Source organism: Brachyistius frenatus, unplaced genomic scaffold, assembly GCF_029030835.1.
Source record: "Brachyistius frenatus isolate BFR_SWC_R1_liver_20210118 unplaced genomic scaffold, ASM2903083v1 Contig_41, whole genome shotgun sequence".
Lineage (NCBI taxonomy): Eukaryota > Metazoa > Chordata > Actinopteri > Embiotocidae > Brachyistius > Brachyistius frenatus.
The window spans coordinates 2,580,191-2,598,170 of NW_027210640.1; the positions used below are offsets into that span (position 1 = coordinate 2,580,191).

Sequence of the window (17,980 nt, forward strand, 5' to 3'; positions counted from 1 at the left end):
TGTGAAATTACTAGAAAAAACTTTCCTCTCCGATCCAACAGAATTTCTGCAGCAGCTGAGAAAACGACTGGAAACCGTTGATGTGACTCGACAGAGGGCCAATTAAACCTGCTGTTATGGTAACATGCACACAAACTCCATTACCCCTTAATGAGTAGAAAAACGTCAACTTGAATTAAAGCGCAAATAATGTCGGAGCCACAAAAAAAAACAAATAAAACAACTTTAAGATGACGGATTTGAAAGATTTATGAACTTTATTTTGAAGATAGAACAGGAATTTGTGTTTCCTAAGGTTGTACGACGATTGTCTATTAGCGAGATGACCCGCTCGGGAGATTGAAATCCCCGTTGCGCGCTCTGCTCATGCAAATTTGTTTCTGTTTACTTTCTCTTTGTGTTTATTATTAGTAAGACATAAGGAGATTCTTTTCCGCAAATATGATCAGTTGTTGTTGCAAAAATATTGAATTTAGATTAATTATTCAGCAAAAAAAACACAACTCCAAATGAACGGTAAAGGTTACTGCTTGTTGCACATCCAACATATCATTTTTATAACCTCACAATATTCACAGGGCTAAAAAAAAAAAAAAAATTAAGTGTAACGCGTAATAATCATAGTAATAGAGTGAAATAAAAATGATTGAAATATTCTGTGGTCGCTGTAGGCCACACCTTTTATTTGTCTTCCGACTACAACAATAATGTTTCCAATAAATATAACAACTGATCACTAAAAATGCCAATGTCGATATTGTGTACAGGTCTGTAATTTGTTTTTAGGATGTAGTCCAAAAAATATGCTTTCTAGTAGTAATAGTTAGAATGTGTTTTAGTACAACTGTGTATTTAACCTTCATTACAAGTATTATTATTATTATTATACTATTCATGCATAATATGTTAAACGTATTTTCTTGCAATCTAAATTCAAACGTAACAAATTAAAATTACATTAATTTCTAAAAGGAAATATAACCTTTTATATTTTAAACCTATATATTTTCTCTCCTCTATTTACAGACGAAGTGAGCACTCTCGCATTTTCACCCCTCTTTGTTTGTGTGGAGGACAACGGCTATTTTTGTTCTCTTGGCTCCGCCCACTGTCAAAGCTCGTTTACCTGCTAATCTGCCAAACAAACACTCGCACTGTTGTTGTTTTTTTAACTTTTGTCTTTCGCACCAGCTAATATTTTATTTATTCCCCCCCCACGTTCCGTAAAAGCGCACTCGGTGTGGTCTCTCCGTCTCTTTCCGCCCTGACTAAGATGGTCGTTTTGACAAATAACAATGAAGAGCAGGATTATATGTGAGTAAAGATCGACGGGTCTGTTACGTCATCGAGCTTGTGAGCATTAACCGGAATTACAAATCAAGTTAAAAGTAAACGTCTAGCTTTATCTTCAAATACTTGTTTGTTGAAGCTCAACTTAATCCCCGCAAGCGAATCAACAAAACTCCGGAAAGTCCCGGTCGGCATTTTAGTTATTAGTTTAATTCCTTGTTAGCCTTTTTTAGCAGCTAACTAAATAGCCTACATGTTTATGTGGGTTGTCGTGGAGGCCATTTAAATCGATAGACTTTCAAATCCTAGTTAACGCAGGCACAGGTGAAATCATATTATACTGCTAATAAAATTTAAAAAAAAAAAAAAATTAAATTAAAAAAGGCATCAGCTGAGCAAGCTGGCAGCAGAGGCCTCCTCCTCAGTTTACACCCACTGACCCACATCTGAAGAAGCTGCAGGATCTGATCCATATAAAACCACCGCAGAGATGATCAAGAGAGCATTACTCATCATCCTGCCAGTTACTGATCATCAGCTTTCATGCTTGTTGGATGTTATTTATCTTTGTTATTTCCTGGATCGTAATGGCCCAGTATTCACGCAGCAGGTAAGGTGTTGCTGAGATTAGTCAATTAATGAATTGGTTGATGGAGAGAAAAAAAAAAAACCCAACCTATTTTGATAGTCATTTAATCATCTGGAGTCATTTTATTTTCAAGAAAAAGATTCTACATTTCTGTGATTTCTGCTTCTTAATTAGGAATTCTTTTATTTATTTATTTATTTATGTATTTATTTTTTTGGTGCTCTTTTAGTCCTCCATGATATTAAACTGAATATCTTTTGGTTTTGGACTGTTGGTTGGGACAAAATGAGACATTTCAGGCTGCACCTTCCGCTTTAAGAAACAGTGGTTAACCATTGATTGACTAATTGAGATGATAATCAACACATTTATTGTTAATGAAAATAATTGCTATTTGAAGTCCTCGTTGACTTCAAAACAACAATAACTGTGATCTTAAGAAAATGCAGCAACACATGATGTGACATGAATAACAACTTAAATACCAGACTATTACTGAAATATCAAAGAAATGACTGACAATCACAGGGACCAAAATAAACAATGCACCATGGTGGTGTTAATTCTCCTTTCATGTGCCATATAAACTATAATAGAAGAAGGAGGTGCAACGAGATAACGTCATTAAAGGAGCGCCACTTCGATGGTGGAAAACAATGAATATGACATTTGTGTTATTTTCATCCAGCTGTTTTCATACAGAGCAATCGGGAACGGTTCTAAAGAGTATGCAAAATAATTGCGGTCAGCCCAAGTAATCAGGTTCAGGCGATAATGTAATAATTGCAGCAGACCTACTCAAACAACAAACTGATTTCATTCTACCATCTCATTGACGTGAATGCTCACAAGTCGTTTACATGGGGATGGTTTCCATCTCTCCTGTGCATATTCATACGATATGAACCCGACTACTTGTGCATATAAACCAGCGCTGTGTGTATGCCTGTACTTACACAAGTTGTAGTTAAAAGTATTTTAGGAAATTGAGGAATAACCAGAGCAGCGAGAAGTTGCTAGTTTCCCTTAAAGGTTTGTGCGACTGAAATCGACTACATCTATGTCCTGTCCTGTGTTTTCCAGCCTGGTAGAGGAGCGTAAGTGCACCTCACTGCCGAGCTCTCCTGCCAAGAGAGTGTCTCCTTCCAAAAAGAAGCAGTTCTACATCAACCAAGCCATCCGCAACTCCGAACTCATTCCCCGGGCCAAAGGCAAGAAGAGCCTTCGCCGACAGGAGAACAGTAAGTTTCCATTTCACATGATCAGATTATCAGATGCTGTCATTCACTGCAGGCTGAGCAGTGCTGGGAAAGCATCGAAAGGGGAACTCCACAGATTTCACACCTTTAAAGTCGGTTTACAGGTCTGCAAAAATGTTTTCTAAAGCCTTTCGTGGCTCCTCGTGGTCCAGGACCAAGTCTGAACAATTGTGAAAAAGACTATTTACATTGAATTAGTGAATGCTATAAAAAAAAATGCAGATGCTCCAGTTGTAAGGTTAACATTAACTCTTTACATTCATAACACCGCAGTCATCCTCTCTCTGCTCTTCTCCTCTGAAAATCAGCGAGCTACCTTACGAATCTTCTCGAGAAGGATGAATGCTCCAAAGATTATCTGGAGGTTTGCAGTAACCCCGCCATCCCATCCATGTTCACTGAAGCCTGGACCAACAGAAACTACATCGAGGTACACATCTGCCCGGCTCATTAGTGGCCTTTGGCTGCAGACTTGACGCCTTTCTTTCCAGTACTACATACAGTTCAGGTAAAAACATACCGTATGCTGTCAGTGTGTAACGTGTTGTGTATTTAACTCCTACAGAAAGATCAGCGTGTGTGTTGATCCTCAAGAAACTGCTTTAAAATTGTGTTTGCAGTTTTAAAGATAGTCCTGAATCGGATTTGTTTTCTTCTCAGTCTTGCCTGAGGTTTTGTCCACTTCGGCCTTGTTTGTTTATCAGCCTGCACGAATGGGGCGTCCAACAGAGACCGTAGTTTTTAAAGTAACCGGTGTTATTTGTTGTGCTGTTGTTTTAGCGGTGGAATGACTTCATGAGTTGCTCCGGTGAGGAGCAGGAGAAGCTGCTGTCTCTGTTGGAGAAGGAGGAGGCCAAGACCAAATGCATCAACCGGCTCCTCAAAGACCAGAGGAATGGTGAGCGTCTCAGTTTGCGTTTTGTTTGTCGGCTGCTGTTTTTTTTAAGTACAGCTGTTTGGATGACTCCGCACTCATCTCTCTGCAGTAAATCTAGCCTTCAGTGCTCAGGACTGCTTTCAGAGAATCGATCGCCGGCTGCGAACGACTCTGAGGCGGAAACAAATCCCCATGGTGAGTGTCTTCTCTTCAAATCTCTCACTGTGCTTGGAAACTACGCGTTTGGTTACCGATTGCTTCAGCTGTGTGTGTGCGTGTGTGCGTGTGTGCGTGTGCGTGTGTGTGTGTGTGTGTATGAACTTTTGGATACAATAGAAGCCAATGTATGCACAGTCATTTCAAGTTTGACAGCAGCAAACCCCAACACAAGTCATCTCGGGGAACTTAACGTAGTTATGTCTTGACAACACAACCTGAAAACATTGTAGAAATAAACTATAGCTGGGAGGAAAAACTCCCTTTTAACAGGAAGAAAACAACCTTGTTTTAGTTTTTTGTCTGTACAATCGCGATAACAGTTTGAAGACATGTTCTCGGGAGTAGTTGCCACATTTTAACTAGTCTGTTCTCTGATCCTGCTGTGTATCAAACCCAGAGATTTGTCTCTTGGTCACCATTGAAAAAGTATTTTCTTCTTTCCCTGAGGGAAACAGCTTTTATTTTAGTTTTGAATAATCTGCAAATTGTTGTCAGTAATCAGTAGTGCCTTTTGTTTAAAAAACTGTTTGAAAATTTTGGAAAATGTTCTTCTTAGTTTTCCAGAACCCAAAGTCTCAGCTTTTGTGCTTTGTAATAATGATATAGTTGCAGATTCCTTTTCTGTCGTTCAACTAATCAATCTTTTGCCTGATCGGATTGTTTCAACTCTACTTTGGCTGTTTTTGTGCCGTTTAGGAAACAGTATGTAAAACAGGTTTGACCACAGCACCAGATGTTGTGGGGCAGATGTTTTATTGACCAGATTTACCCTCTGATTGTCAGTCAGGGACTGTTGGAGGTTAATTACTAATCTGTAATCTGAATGTGGCCAATGAAAAGAAGAAAACCCCAAAATACACTTGCGCCCAATTGTTATCAATGATGAAAGATAATAAACAGAGATGCGAGAACAGGGAGGAAACCTGGACTAGCCGAGGTTTCCTGATGAAGTTTAGTATTTTTCTCCTGAAGCACAAGCCAGGATTGTTTTGGAGATGAAAACTCTCACCTCTCTATCTCCTGACACCTTTTATGTTTATTTTCGTCCTCCCAGGGAACGCTGGAAGTTCTCGAGGAAAACCTTCTGAGCTTCTTCAACGCTCAACCTCACTCTGTTTACAAAACCAACCTCACCAGCAGGTAGGAAGTCTCCTCGATAGTCAAATTATCGACAGCTCTCCACAAGCATTTATTTTTATTGAAAAAGACGTAGAGGGTATTATCTCTGGATTTCAGGAAGCTGCATCATCAGACCTGAAGAAAATAACGGGAAATATAGTTGATTTTTGCTAGAACATAAATATGTGAACGAAATTATATTTTTAATTCATCCGTTCAGGTCCAGGTCACAATAACGTAGTTAACTCATTAGTACTAGTTTTCATTTTAGAAATTAGTTATATTCTGCTGCACAAAATGGGATATAACACGAACGTTTGTCCCCTCTGATTTTCCTTTATACTTGTACTGGTATGACTGTGAAACAGGTATCCAATTTAATTTAAAAGGTATTTTAAAAAGTACACAGTTCACTTAAAGGCTTCCTCTCTACACAAATATTCATTTTTATACAGAGGGAATTTTTGAAAACATAAATTGAAGGTTTGAGAAAATGTTTTTCAGAAGTTAGTTGTGGAGGTCCTGACAGTAAGACTTCTAGAGGATGTTTGAGTCCGTGTGCTCACCGTGAGCCTCGGCCTCAAGCGGTGGCGAGGACGAGGATGTAAAACCCCCGAGCAGTGCTTCGGCGCCTTCAAACTCAATAACGTGTTACTCATACTGTCTCCCCGGATCATCTTCCGTGTCTCATCGGTGGCTGAAATCACACAACCCCACCACCGCACCTCTTTAACACACTTTTATGTCCTCGGTCTTCGACAAATATGCAGGTTGAAAGTCCAAACTGATGGATCCCGATTACATTTTCCAGTTTATATCAGATTACGTGAAATCTGTATGAGCCACACTTGGATGTGGAGTTACTGCAGCGGCAGGAAAACAACACAGACAAAAACAGGATGTCAGAAAACGGCAAATAAATCCCCTTAAACACTCTTATAGACTGACGTGCAAAGTCATACTCGGCTTGAATCAAGTTGATTGCAAATGATTGGAGGATGCCAAGGAGGAGCGGAGAGTCACGTCTGTGTTGTTTGTGTTTGTGAATCAGCTTTGAGAGACTGCTGCTTCACGCCATCTGCCAGTACATGGACCTCATCTCTGCAAGTGAGTGGAAGTGACACATACCAGACACACCGGATCTATATGTCCGACTAGTCAGCGCTTTACACTTTTAAATATGTTAATATGTCCTTTTGAATGTTCAGAGATGCATTTTGTGAATTCATTCTCGATTTTCTCTTGCAGTTCATTTCTGTTTATGGCTTATTTTAAACGCCTTCTTCACTGTGATGATGAGAAAATATCAAGACTAGGATATACCTTTTGAAAACTTTGTGTAAAAAAATTAAAGCGGGCAACATCCGTTAATCATTTGAGAAATATTGTCATCTGTGTCGGCCATCAAAAGCTCGGAGACAGAGACCCAGAACGCAAACAGGTCTATTAAAGATTTTTAACCATTTTTATCGACGCTTCTCTGTTTACATAATCCTGTTTACACAGCCTGGTTGCACCTACCCAGCCGGTGTAATGTGTTTCAGGCACACGAGAGCGATCAAAGTCTGTTTGTTGTTCAGGTACCGACTTCAACGGGTCACGTCAGACTGAGGTGGTGAACAAACGAGAGGAGTTCCTGCCTCCTCAACCGCTGCTGTCCGCCTACCTGCAGCAGACGAGCTGAGACCAGGACCTCGTCTCCCTCTCGACCTCCCCCCGACCTCCCACCCCCCGTCTCCTCCACACACGAGGTCCGGAAACGTCCTCCCGGCTCAGAGAAGATGCCTGCCTCACTTGTCTCTGGTTGGTCTCTGGTTTCCGAAGTGAATTTTCCATTAATTCTATCCGTAAACACATCATAACTCGTCAATGCAGTGTGTAAAAATTAAAATAAAATTAAAATAAATAAAAAAAGAAAGAGTAGTGAATGCTAAAAGTTAACATATAAGCATGCTAAGTGTAGGATTGTTAAAATGTCACGGTTAGCATGCAACTCGAAGCACAGCGGAGCCTGAACACGCGAGGCTGACGAAGCAACGCTGAAAGCAGCGCCCAGCACTCAAGAGTGCAGCGTTCATGTCGGTAACTCGACCTCACGCGCCATCCTCTGGCAACACTTTACATTTTCCACCTCCCTGTTGAAGATATAAAAATAGCGGCGATGTCGCGTCATTCATTTATCCACCAACCAATGTTTTCTGGTTTCTAATCAGAAGTACGGAACTGGGGAAGGAAAACAAATTTTTGTTTCCCAAAGTTTTTGGGTTTGCTCATTCATATATCACGAGTACAATGGAGATCACTCGTTCTTACCTTTGGGACAAAGTAATAGTAATCTCATGCAAATTACACCCAAATTCATTTGGATTGGTTGTGGCGTTGCATCAGGACTGATGTATGAAACTGTAAATCCTTGAAGCAGGAGGGAAATAAACAGGCGGTCCATGTTGTCCCTTTTCACAGTGCTAATAGGAAGCGACACAACATGAAACATTTAATTTGCATAAAAGTACTGTTCTGTCAGACGAGCGTCCCATTCCACCTTTTAATGAGTTTACTTCCTGAGATGTATCGTCTGCTATCTCACAGTGTAGGCAGCTGCTCGACTAATGGAAATAATGGAAAATTGACCGTGAGCTCTGAGATCTGCTGTTGTGTCCGGGCAGGTGAAGAGCCTGCGGTGCTGATAGCAGATGACGGCGTGTTAACGGTGCCAAGACCCCTCTTTCTCTCTCTCTCTCTCTCAACGCATCACTGCCTGAACCACTAGCCCAGGGGTGTCAAACATACGGCCCGCGGGCCGCATTCCGGCCCGCCAGGGGGTCCAGCTCGGCCCGCCGGATGACTTTGCTAAGTGTGAAAATTACAGAAAGACATAAATTGCATTTCTATGAGAATATGGAGGTTTATGAGTACAAACGTTTTGTAATTTTTTTTTTTTTTTTTTTAATCGATCCAGTAATCGCTTCAAAAACAGCGTAAGTGCGACGTCTGCTCCGGAGGCAGCAGCGCTCGCTGCTAGGGAATCTGCAGAGGAGAGCCCAGGCGGATAAACAGCGGGCTGATGTCTTGAGTTTTTGGTCTTCATGTTTCTAGTTTATTGTAGAAAGACCTTAAAATAGGGTTTATCATCCAAAAACCTTCACCAATGATTTAAACAAGAGAGAAATATTGTCGTTATGTATGCGTTATTATGCCATGATTTTATTGGTCTGGCCCACTTGAGATCAAAGTGGGCAGTATGTGGCCCCTTAACTAAAATGAGTTTGACACCCCTGCACTAGCCTGTTGGATCTGTGTTTGTAGGGAGGTGTGAAGCGTGAATATTAGTCTCTCTGTCTGCAAAGACACACCACTCATAGGTGACGATGTCTGTCATCGTTACTTGGGAAGCAAAGTTACTCTTTCACAATCGTCCCTCTGGTGTAGAAGAGCCTCCAAAGGAGACGGAGGAGGTTTGTTTTTGTTTTTGTTGTTGTTTTTTATTTCCGCCAGCTCAAACTCTGCCCGATGCATCCGACGCCGCGTCCACACCGGGCGTGTTCCAGTCGTCATTCAACATACGATACGCTTGAAGTTTAACCGATGACGCCGTCTTTATTCACCGAGTAACAACTGCGAAACGACTGTGTAACAACTTTAAGCACTGCGGCCCGAAACGCTGCAACATGTGAGCATTATTTTCTTTTTCAAAACGCCTCTTGAGTGCGTCGCTGCCCAGCGGTGTAGAAACGTGTTGGTGTTACGTCGGTAAAGGTCATCATTCAAACATAAGGAACTTTTATTCGTGTTAAAAAAAAAAAAGTGTTCTCGTACATTTAGATGTATTCCAGCACAGTGCTCTCAGTTTACACCCAGTTACCACTTTTAAAGCCTACTTTTACATTGTTCTCGTTTTAAAAGTATACTGTACGTGCAGTAGATGTGTTAGACTGACAGAAAAATATTTGAGGTTCACTGTTGGTAGAAAACCTGCGGAGCGCTTCCTCTCGGGTGCGTTTCATGTCGATGTTACTATTTACAAGCCTGGAAAAGCACTTCTGCCTTACGAACACGAGGTCCTCTGTTTGTTCTGTACATAAATTTCTACATTTGTACTTGACTGCATTTTGGAAACGTGTATCTAGGTTATTTAAGAAAAAAAAGAAAATTCTTATCCCGGATGTTTTTTTTTTCACCGTCGTGGGGTAGTGTAACAAAACTTGACCTGTTGGTGCATTTTGTCAACAACCAAAGTTTGTGCGTTTATTGGAAATTCAACTTCTCAGGCTTTGAACTTGTCACTCTGAATGTCATGTAGTGATTTCACCCCGTGTCAATTTCTGTCTGTTGAGATGAACTTGTTTGGATCATGTTCGCCCCGGCGCCCTGGGGTGCTTGCCAACCTTTTATTACGTAGCAGTTGTGCTGTAAATATTAAACTTGGTTAACGAACCCGTGCCAACGATGATAGAGTGATAGTCCAAGAGCTTTAATCACTAACTGAAACATCCGTGTGTGTGTGTGTGTGTGTGTGTGTGTGTGTGTGTGTGTGTGTGTGTGTGTGTGTGTGTGTGTGTGTGTGTGTGTGTGTGTGTGTGTGTGTGTGTGTGTGTGTGTGTATGATGTCTGCGTATTTATAATTATCACTGCAACTATTAAAGGATTTAAGATATTTTTCCACGCTTTTCTCATTTTATTGTTAACTTTATTCTATAAAACTCCTACAGCCACGTCTGGTGGTGTTTCTAATAAATGTCCGTTTAACTCCCATTTCACCTTAATAATTCAGTCTTTATATTTTCTGACTTGACTTCACCTTCGCGTAGTTGACATCAGACCCGCGACAGTCCAACTAGGTACTCGCTAAACTTCTCTGTGTAATAAACATTTGAGACTGAATGGCAGAAATGTTAAATTGTAAAACTTTACAGAACAAATCAAACAGTACGAGACATTTTAGGTGAATTGTGCCTGTAAAGACTTTGAAAAGTTCCACAAACATTTTTTTTTTGACATGGTCCACTAGGTGGCGGTATAGTACAAAGAAACAGGACATTATTGATCACGTTGAAATTCACAAATTCAAGATTACAAAGAGGCAGAGGCATCATTTTTTTGATACGTCTACAGAGCAGCAAAAACATGCTAAGAGGAACAAACTATGTTATTTACCAAAATACAAAACTGTTCCTCTGACGCGGGAGCAGAACATGACAACAGCATGAATGAAGCTGATGTGAGCAGCAGCTTCTTTAAGTATTTTATTTTTTTCTTAGTTTTAAAGTCTTTCGTGTGATGTGTTCATTTTGTTGATTCCCTGCACTGAGCCTGAAAATAGAAACAAGAATATTCTGAGAAATTTGTCCAAAACAAATCAGTTCATGATGAAAGCATGAGTCAGAGACATGTCAGCAAGAACTCCAGACTGTCAAACTGTCTTTATATTTGCTGGTTAAACACCGAGTCACACAAAGTCATAACACTCACTATTTACATGAAAACAGGAACATGAAAAAAAAAAAAGTCCATTGTGTTCTTTGTAATGTAATCTACTGTCAGAAAATATTACAGCTTTATGTTTCATCTGGTTGCTTGATTATTTGTAATTGATGTTTTGCTTGTTGTTTTTATCAGCTATTTGTTTCATTTACGTCTTTGTAATGGCCACGTCATTTCCTGTGACCCCGCCAAGAGGTTCATTTGAGCTAAAATGCAACTGTCATCTTTAATTATTTTGGTATCGAGCGTGAAATTACAGTTGTCATTGCCCCTCTTCATTTTAATTTTATCTCTCACTGTGTCGGGGGCAATGAGCACACTTCAACACTTGTATCCCAGATCCTGTTTCATCTGATGAGGCAGATGGAGGATCGGTTTTCTGTTTTAAATATCTCAAGCTCTTCATTTTAGTTAACAGCTGCAGCCAGCTACTGACCGGTCAGCACTCGCTGATCTGTTTGTTCGAGGGTGAAATAAGATGTGGCTTTTGGAAAACTGTCAACCATTCAGAGACGAGGACGGAGAAGACTGTTTCCTTCAGGGAGTTTATTTATGTGGCTGAAGGGTTTATTTTCCCTGCTTGTAGTCCAAATGTGCAGTTTTTGCCACATGGTTAGGTCTGGGTGAACGCACCAATACCTTGTTTACACTGTGGTTTATCATTTGTCCGTTCTCAGTGGCTGTCAGCATGTTTCACACACCGGCTGTTAGTATGTGTCACCTAAACACCGGGATTTTAAGCAGGAAGAGGCTTAAATGTAATATTGGAGTTGTGTCACTTCACAGCTGCTTCGAGGATTCTCGCATCTAAAACAATGATTTGCTCTGAAGTGAATAAATATAATAAAAGGGTAAAGACGTTTGAAATTAGTTTAATTCGGTTTCTTCAACTTTCAGCTTTTCAAAAGTGATATAATGTGATATTTATCATATTTAAGTCTTCACATCTGTGTGAAATACAGCCATCAGTTTCCATCAGTGAGACAATATCACACGATTTCATGTGTTCATAGTACATTTATCTCAGTGTAACTCATTCATTCGGCTCAGAGAGCTCCATGTGTGAGCTCACAGTTTAAGGTGATTTACTAAATATCAACACATGTATACACACAATTTACCACCAAATTTAAAGATATGTGTTGTTTATATTGTGCAAATTTGTTTTCAAAAAGAATATTCCAAACTCCATGCTGCAAATAAAGTGACTTTGATCAAGATTTACCCGGACCATCTCCACATTATATTTCAGTTTGTGAGTCCACGTCTACTTGCGTTGCCTCCAGTTTGTAGCTTGTCAGCAGTTATACAAAGCTGAATTTTTTTCTTCAAAAATAATTTTATTTTGATGGACTTTTAGGGGGTCGAAGATGCAAAAATAACCAGAATTTCTTCAGAAAACAGAAAAACTTTGAAGCGCTGCAACTAATGACTACTTTATTCATTGATTTCCAGATTATTTAGATGAAGAATCTAATGATGCTTGCTCTATAATGTGTCAGAAAATTGTGGAAAAAAAAAAAAAAAAAAAGCCTGTAAAAAAACTGAAAACAGATTTGTGGATCAGAACGTAGTTTTTTCTTCTTTCCTCTCCCAGTAATCGTCTGACGACCCCTCACATTTATCTGCTGTATATTAAACTGGATATAAAGTAGATCAAAATTAAAGTAGCTACAACTTCAACATGCTGCTGACACACTGATTATTCAGTATTAATATTTTAATGATGTCATATATAATAATATATCAGAGAGACAAAACCAGTACCATAACTATTTCGCTTACACGTGTACTTTTACTAAAGGGAGATTTTTCATACAGGACTTCTACTTGTTTTTGAGTATTTTACATTGCTGTATTTGTACTTTTACTTTAAAGGATCTGGATACTTTTCCCACCTCTGAGTATTTTATTTATTGTATTTTGTTATTTTTATTGTACTACATTATTCGGCCTACAGTATATCAAATCACCCAACAGTGTTTGGCTTTGACTTTTCTTCCTGTATTATGCGCTTATTTGATTTATTTTTATTTTTTTAAATTCTAAAATAAGATTATTATTTTTTTTATATCGATCTTATTTCCTATATCTCATAAGTATTTGTAAATTTGTTGATATTGTGTGCACTTTTTGTTTTGTTTTTGTCTTTCTCTATGCTGCTGTGACGAGTAAATTTCCCCGCTGTGGGATTAATAAAGTCTAAATCTAAATCTGCACAGTTACTTTGCGTTTCGCCTCTGGGTGGTCTGCTTTACAACATCAGTGTTCTTCTGTGAAATCCTGCAGGGAGACAAAATGCAAAAGTGTGTTTGAGCTCTGCATCGCCTGCCTCTCTCTCTCTCTCTCTCGCTCTGCTGAACAAGCCCCGGTTTATAGTTCACACCATGGCACTTACCGACATCCCCAGCAGCAGCAGCAGCAGGGTGGAGGTGGAGGTGGAGGTGGTGGTGGAGGGTGCACGGGAGAGAGAGAGAGAGAGAGAGACGGGGGGAGGAGGAGGAGGAGGAGGGGGAGGGGGGCTGGCCCCTGCTGATTCAGAGGTTAGGAATTTGCATCTGATTGCTGTTTGTCAACCAATGATGTGACCGTGCAGGCAAGGAGAGTCTCTCCACGCCTCTCTCGCGCTCGTGTGCTTTCTGTCTCGAAGCGACACGCTCGAGCTCCGAAAACACAAGTTACACACGCGAGAGCCGAGTGCGCGTGGGATATCATGCAGTCACATGAAACCACTTTATTTCTAGCAGATAAACACACGAAGCAGCTCTCCTCGTCCTCGTTTCGGTGCGTTTTTCTCCGCGTGTAATCAGAAGAGCGAGGAGAGGAGAGGAGAGGAGAGGAGAGGAGGTGGGGGGGGGAGAGACTCTGGATTCAGAGACGGGGAGAACAGGAATGTTTCTTCCGGTTCCAGAGTGTGAAAACCGAACGGAAGCCGATGCGGTGAGTTCATATATCTCTTGTTTTTTAATTATTTTAATTTTTTTTTTTTTCCCCTTTTGCTGTATTTACGCACGTTACTGCCTTTTTAAAAATCGTTTTCAGTTGTGTGACTTCCTCGTTTTTTTGTTTTTTTTTTCTCTCCTGCCTGTGTTTCACGAGTCCCTTAAAGCTTTTCTTTTTTTTTTTTTTTTTCCTTTACATCGATGTGACATTATCAAATCGCTTGATCGATACCGAAGGCGGCGGATGGACTCAACCGCCGTAAGTCGCCCGACGAACGTGTGTTAACCTCCGCCGAGTGGAGCGGTCCTATTTTCTTGTGTCAAAATCTTAACAGGACACGGTTTATGTTGTTGTTGTTGTTTTTTTTGTGGGGGGGGGGGGTCGAGGGGAGGTTCGCAGGGTTTTTGATCGATTTTTTTTTTTTTTTAACCGAATATTGACAGTACAAATAACCCCCCAAAAAAAGAAAAAAAGTGAGCGTTTATAAGCTAGCACGGTTCGTTAACCATTGAACTTAATAACGGCTTTCGTTCAAATCCAATTTGTTTTCCCGAAAACACCGTCACACGTTCAAACGTGATAACTTACCAGCTGGTTAAGTTATCATCACGGGAAGGAATATTTATCCTCCTGTGTTTGCTTGTCAAAGATTTCTGGACAAAACTGCAAATTAAAGCGATTTTTTTTTTGTGTGTGTGTGTGTGTGTGTGTGTGTGTGTGTCCCTCTACAAGCTGAACCCACCATTTTACAACGCCATTAAACATTCACTCTGTGATTGTGTAACATAAGTACATCCCACTGCCCTTTACGTTGTGTATAAGAGCCAGTGCATGTGACTGCATCTACAGCTGGGCCTTACAGGAAAGTTTGGCCCTGACCAGAATGACACGCTGGGGGTCACCAGCCGCAGCAAGGGAGCTCAAGGTTTTTTTTGTTTTTTTTGTTTGTTTTTTATGAATGAATTGTAGGTTTGTTTTGCATGCTGACTTTAAAATAACAGCAAACAAAAGTGGCCATGTCCAACTAAAGCCACAGCAGATAAATCCTGTTCAAACGCACATATTGACACAGTCAACATGTATTTTGAAGTAACCGGAGCTGCAAAAATGACAGAAAATGATCGTCGGCTATTTTGATAATTGCTTAATAATTTCAGTCATTTGTAATGGAAAAAGTGCACAAAATTTTGGATTTTAGCTTCTTAAATGTGAATATTTTCCCGGTTCTTTTAGTAGTTCGTGATAATAAACGGAATATATTTTGGTTGGGACAAAACGACACATTTTAGACTGCACCTCGGGTGTTGATATTTTTGCACCAACTAATTGATTAATGAAGAAAATAATCAGCGGATTAATCGTTAATGTAGACGTTGCAGTCCTAAAAGGAACTAAACACGGAGACATCTGAAAAATATGATTTGACAAAACGTTTGGCAGCTCGTAGGTGAAATCTCCTAAATTGTCGCCTTTATATGGAAGTGCAAAACACAGGTGGAGTAGGTGGATAAAAGAGCCTGTCAGCACATTTTAGTGGCTGAGATCAAGACCGGTCAAGTCAGAACATATAGAGGGACAAGTCCAGCATAGGGACACAATGAGCTGCCTTCAACACTACAGCGGGGTGGTGGGAAAATCCACCCTACATAATAAGACGTGTATGTTCCTCTGTGTGATGTCAGCTGACGTGAAAAGGAGGCACTAAATGTCTTAAAAGGAGCTCCGGAGGTCCATGTACTGTATTTTGTCAGGAGGGTCCGCTTGGTTGTGCAACGCTGATAAACCTCACAGCCACAATCAAAACTCACTGGCATTTGGGTGGTGGTTCGTGTTAAAGTTTCTCACCAGAGGAGTGGGGGTGGGGAAAACAGGCACAGGAAGTAGGTTTTATTTTAAAGACACGTAGAGTGCTTTGCCTTAATGACCTTAAACATATGTTCTGAAAACAAAAAGTCTGGTTTCAGTGGAGTTTTTCATTGTCCTGGTTTCATCTAAATGTGGTTTGCCATCCCGTCAAGATGTCAAACTTTTGGTAAATATGAGAATGTGCCCATTTTTAGTGTCAAAATAATGACCTTTACGTAAGACTGCAACTTATGGGCCTGTATGCTGCATTGTGTGGTTGATATCACAGGAACACAACTCGTGTCATTCTGCAACGTCAGAATGCACAAATCTTTTTCTTCTGAAATTGTGGTTAGCAAATTCAAAGAAAGTGTGAGGTGATAACAGAAATGACAGCACCTTAAGAGAGATTTCCGGAGTCGCCCCCCCCCCCCCCCCAGCCCCTCCCTTCCCTCGTGCTTCAATCACCTTAGAAAAATTGCCACACTAATCTGTTTGGTCCAATCTGGCATATGGTATCCTCTGACCTGCGCCCGGGTGTCCAGTGGGAAGAAATACTGCTTGCAGCGAGGGGTTAGAGGGTTCTCTCGTCTCTGACGTGATTGGCCGATTGTGGATTAGAAACGTATGGCAGGCGATCAAGTTCAGGTCTTAAAAAGCTTCCCTTTTGCTTTTGTATAATGTAGGCTGGACCTAATGAGTACACTCCTTGTTATTAAATGTGGTTCACATAAAGACTCTTGTTTTGAAGAACTAACCCCCATGTGGTGTTTTCTGTAGAAACCTCTGTCCTTTCTCATCAAAGGGACGTGTTGAAATAGTGGCAGAGCTTCACCTGATATATCAATACATAAAACTGACATTGCGATTCCTCAAACTGCAGGATTCTCAGGTATTAAAGTATTACAGTTAAAATGTTTATTTTTGTTGTGCAATGTGGGCCTCTGAAGTAGCACAGCTGATGTGGATGGACGTCTACTTGATCGCCCTATTTCAAGCGAGTGTAGTGCCTAGATACATTTTAGCTTGTCAACGTTGACCGCTTTAGACTGTTGTTGGCAAATAGCTGATGTAGATAAGTAATTGCCTCAATAAAAAGGTTCCTGTCTCGAACATTTCCGCTAACAGTTCACACATTACTAGAAAGAAACCTGAACTGAACAAAGAGGTGCTGCAATAAAATTAATTCATGGACATTTAACGCAGTGATGAAATAGTTTTTGTTTTACCAAAAGTTAATCAATAACTTGTGTAATAAATAATTAGCAGCATCTGCCCTCCTATTTGAGAGGTTTTGCTGCTGTAGCTATTATTGTTAATGGAACATTTTTAACATGGCGGTGTGTGGTGAAGCTTTGGTGTTCCCAATGAAGCCTGATTTCCATAACCAGTGGCGAAAAGAGTCTCGGTGTGTATCACTATGGCTGAATGTCAGTGGCTTAGACATGAGGGCAGCCTTTTGAATATAACTGGCTCTCAAAGCAGCCCCACCTTTAATCAGAGCAGAACTTTAAGCTTTAATACAACATAACTCATTTATAGAAACATTCACTAGGTAACCTATCCATGGAGACCAAAACCAAATTTTGTACCTGGCTGTAAACATGTTTTTTGCTATTGTAAAGGACTGATTCGCATTTGGAGCAAGCCTCAGGTGGCCACTCGAGGAACTGAGGGTCTTGGCACTTCCTCAAACGTTGCCACTTTGGTTTTTAACTATTGGTCAAATGAAACGAGGAATTTAATAACGTTACTTTGAAATTTGCGCCAACGGTTTAGAGGCTAAATTGATGAGCTCTATAAAAACATAATTAAAAGGATACATCAATAATGAAAATAACTCTTAGTTGCAGCCCTTACTATGATTCTCATTTGTTGTTTTCCAAGCCGGCGATAAACACCCATCATGAAAGCCCTCTCTGACCCTGATATTGGTGTTTCTATGGGTGACACACGCATTGCTTCTTGGGCACGTCTGTCCCCTCGTAGCTGCGGTGTCTGGCTGTATGTCGACTTTTTGTTTCATTGATATTGTGCATTCTTGAAACCAGCCCAGGCCCACACAAAGACCTCGTGCGTTAGTCATGTTCATGCCGTGTCGTGCGGGAGTTGTGCTTGATGTCTGCTTGGAGTTTGTAGATTCACACCTCACTGAGTTTCGGTTTGCTCCACGTACACATGAAGACGTGAGGCTGGCCGTGTTGTCATTTACAAGCAGATATCCACACAGCTTCCTGTCATCGCAGATGCCTGATCTCAGCCCAAGGGTATTTGAAGAGCATATGGACGCAGCAAGTGTATTACGCAAATAGCCCGGCTGAGTCTGCCTCCAAGCATTATGGCTGAGTGACTGTCAGT

At 40.6% G+C, this 17,980-nt stretch overlaps 2 protein-coding genes across 5 annotated transcripts in view; both read left to right on the forward strand.

Moving 5' to 3' along the window:
• Positions 1–1,097: 1,097 nt before the first annotated feature.
• r3hdm4 (R3H domain containing 4) lies at positions 1,098–10,015 on the forward strand. 3 transcript variants are annotated; one of them, XR_011311060.1, is made up of 9 exons: positions 1,098–1,314; positions 2,963–3,120; positions 3,447–3,568; positions 3,919–4,036; positions 4,125–4,210; positions 5,289–5,374; positions 6,405–6,460; positions 6,602–6,794; positions 6,934–7,020. XR_011311060.1 is itself a non-coding variant. In XM_069702346.1 (8 exons), the coding sequence occupies exons 1-8, from the start codon at positions 1,274–1,276 to the stop codon at positions 7,035–7,037; spliced, it is 771 nt and encodes a 256-aa protein (XP_069558447.1). In that variant the 5' UTR covers positions 1,098–1,273; the 3' UTR covers positions 7,038–10,015. The 3 variants fall into 3 exon arrangements, 2 of the variants coding, with proteins under 2 accessions (XP_069558447.1, XP_069558448.1); XM_069702346.1 differs by lacking the exon at positions 6,602–6,794 and having other exon boundaries at positions 6,934–10,015; XM_069702347.1 differs by having other exon boundaries at positions 6,602–7,027.
• Positions 10,016–13,686: 3,671 nt separating this feature from the next.
• Positions 13,687–17,980, forward strand: part of arid3a (AT-rich interactive domain 3A) — a 38,621-nt gene continuing 34,327 nt past the window's right edge. For both annotated transcript variants that reach the window (XM_069702348.1, XM_069702349.1), the window contains exon 1: positions 13,687–13,774. The gene's annotated coding sequence lies outside the window, so the exon portion shown is untranslated. The remainder of the gene's footprint in view (positions 13,775–17,980) is intronic.

Coding starts and splice junctions, on each gene's coding strand:
- r3hdm4 (XM_069702346.1), top strand. CDS start 1,274: ATGGTCGTTTTGACAAATAACAATGAAGAGCAGGATTATAT. Junction 4,037..4,124: donor CCTCAAAGACCAGAGGAATG/GTGAGCGTCTCA, acceptor ATCTCTCTGCAG/TAAATCTAGCCTTCAGTGCT. Junction 4,211..5,288: donor GGCGGAAACAAATCCCCATG/GTGAGTGTCTTC, acceptor TCGTCCTCCCAG/GGAACGCTGGAAGTTCTCGA.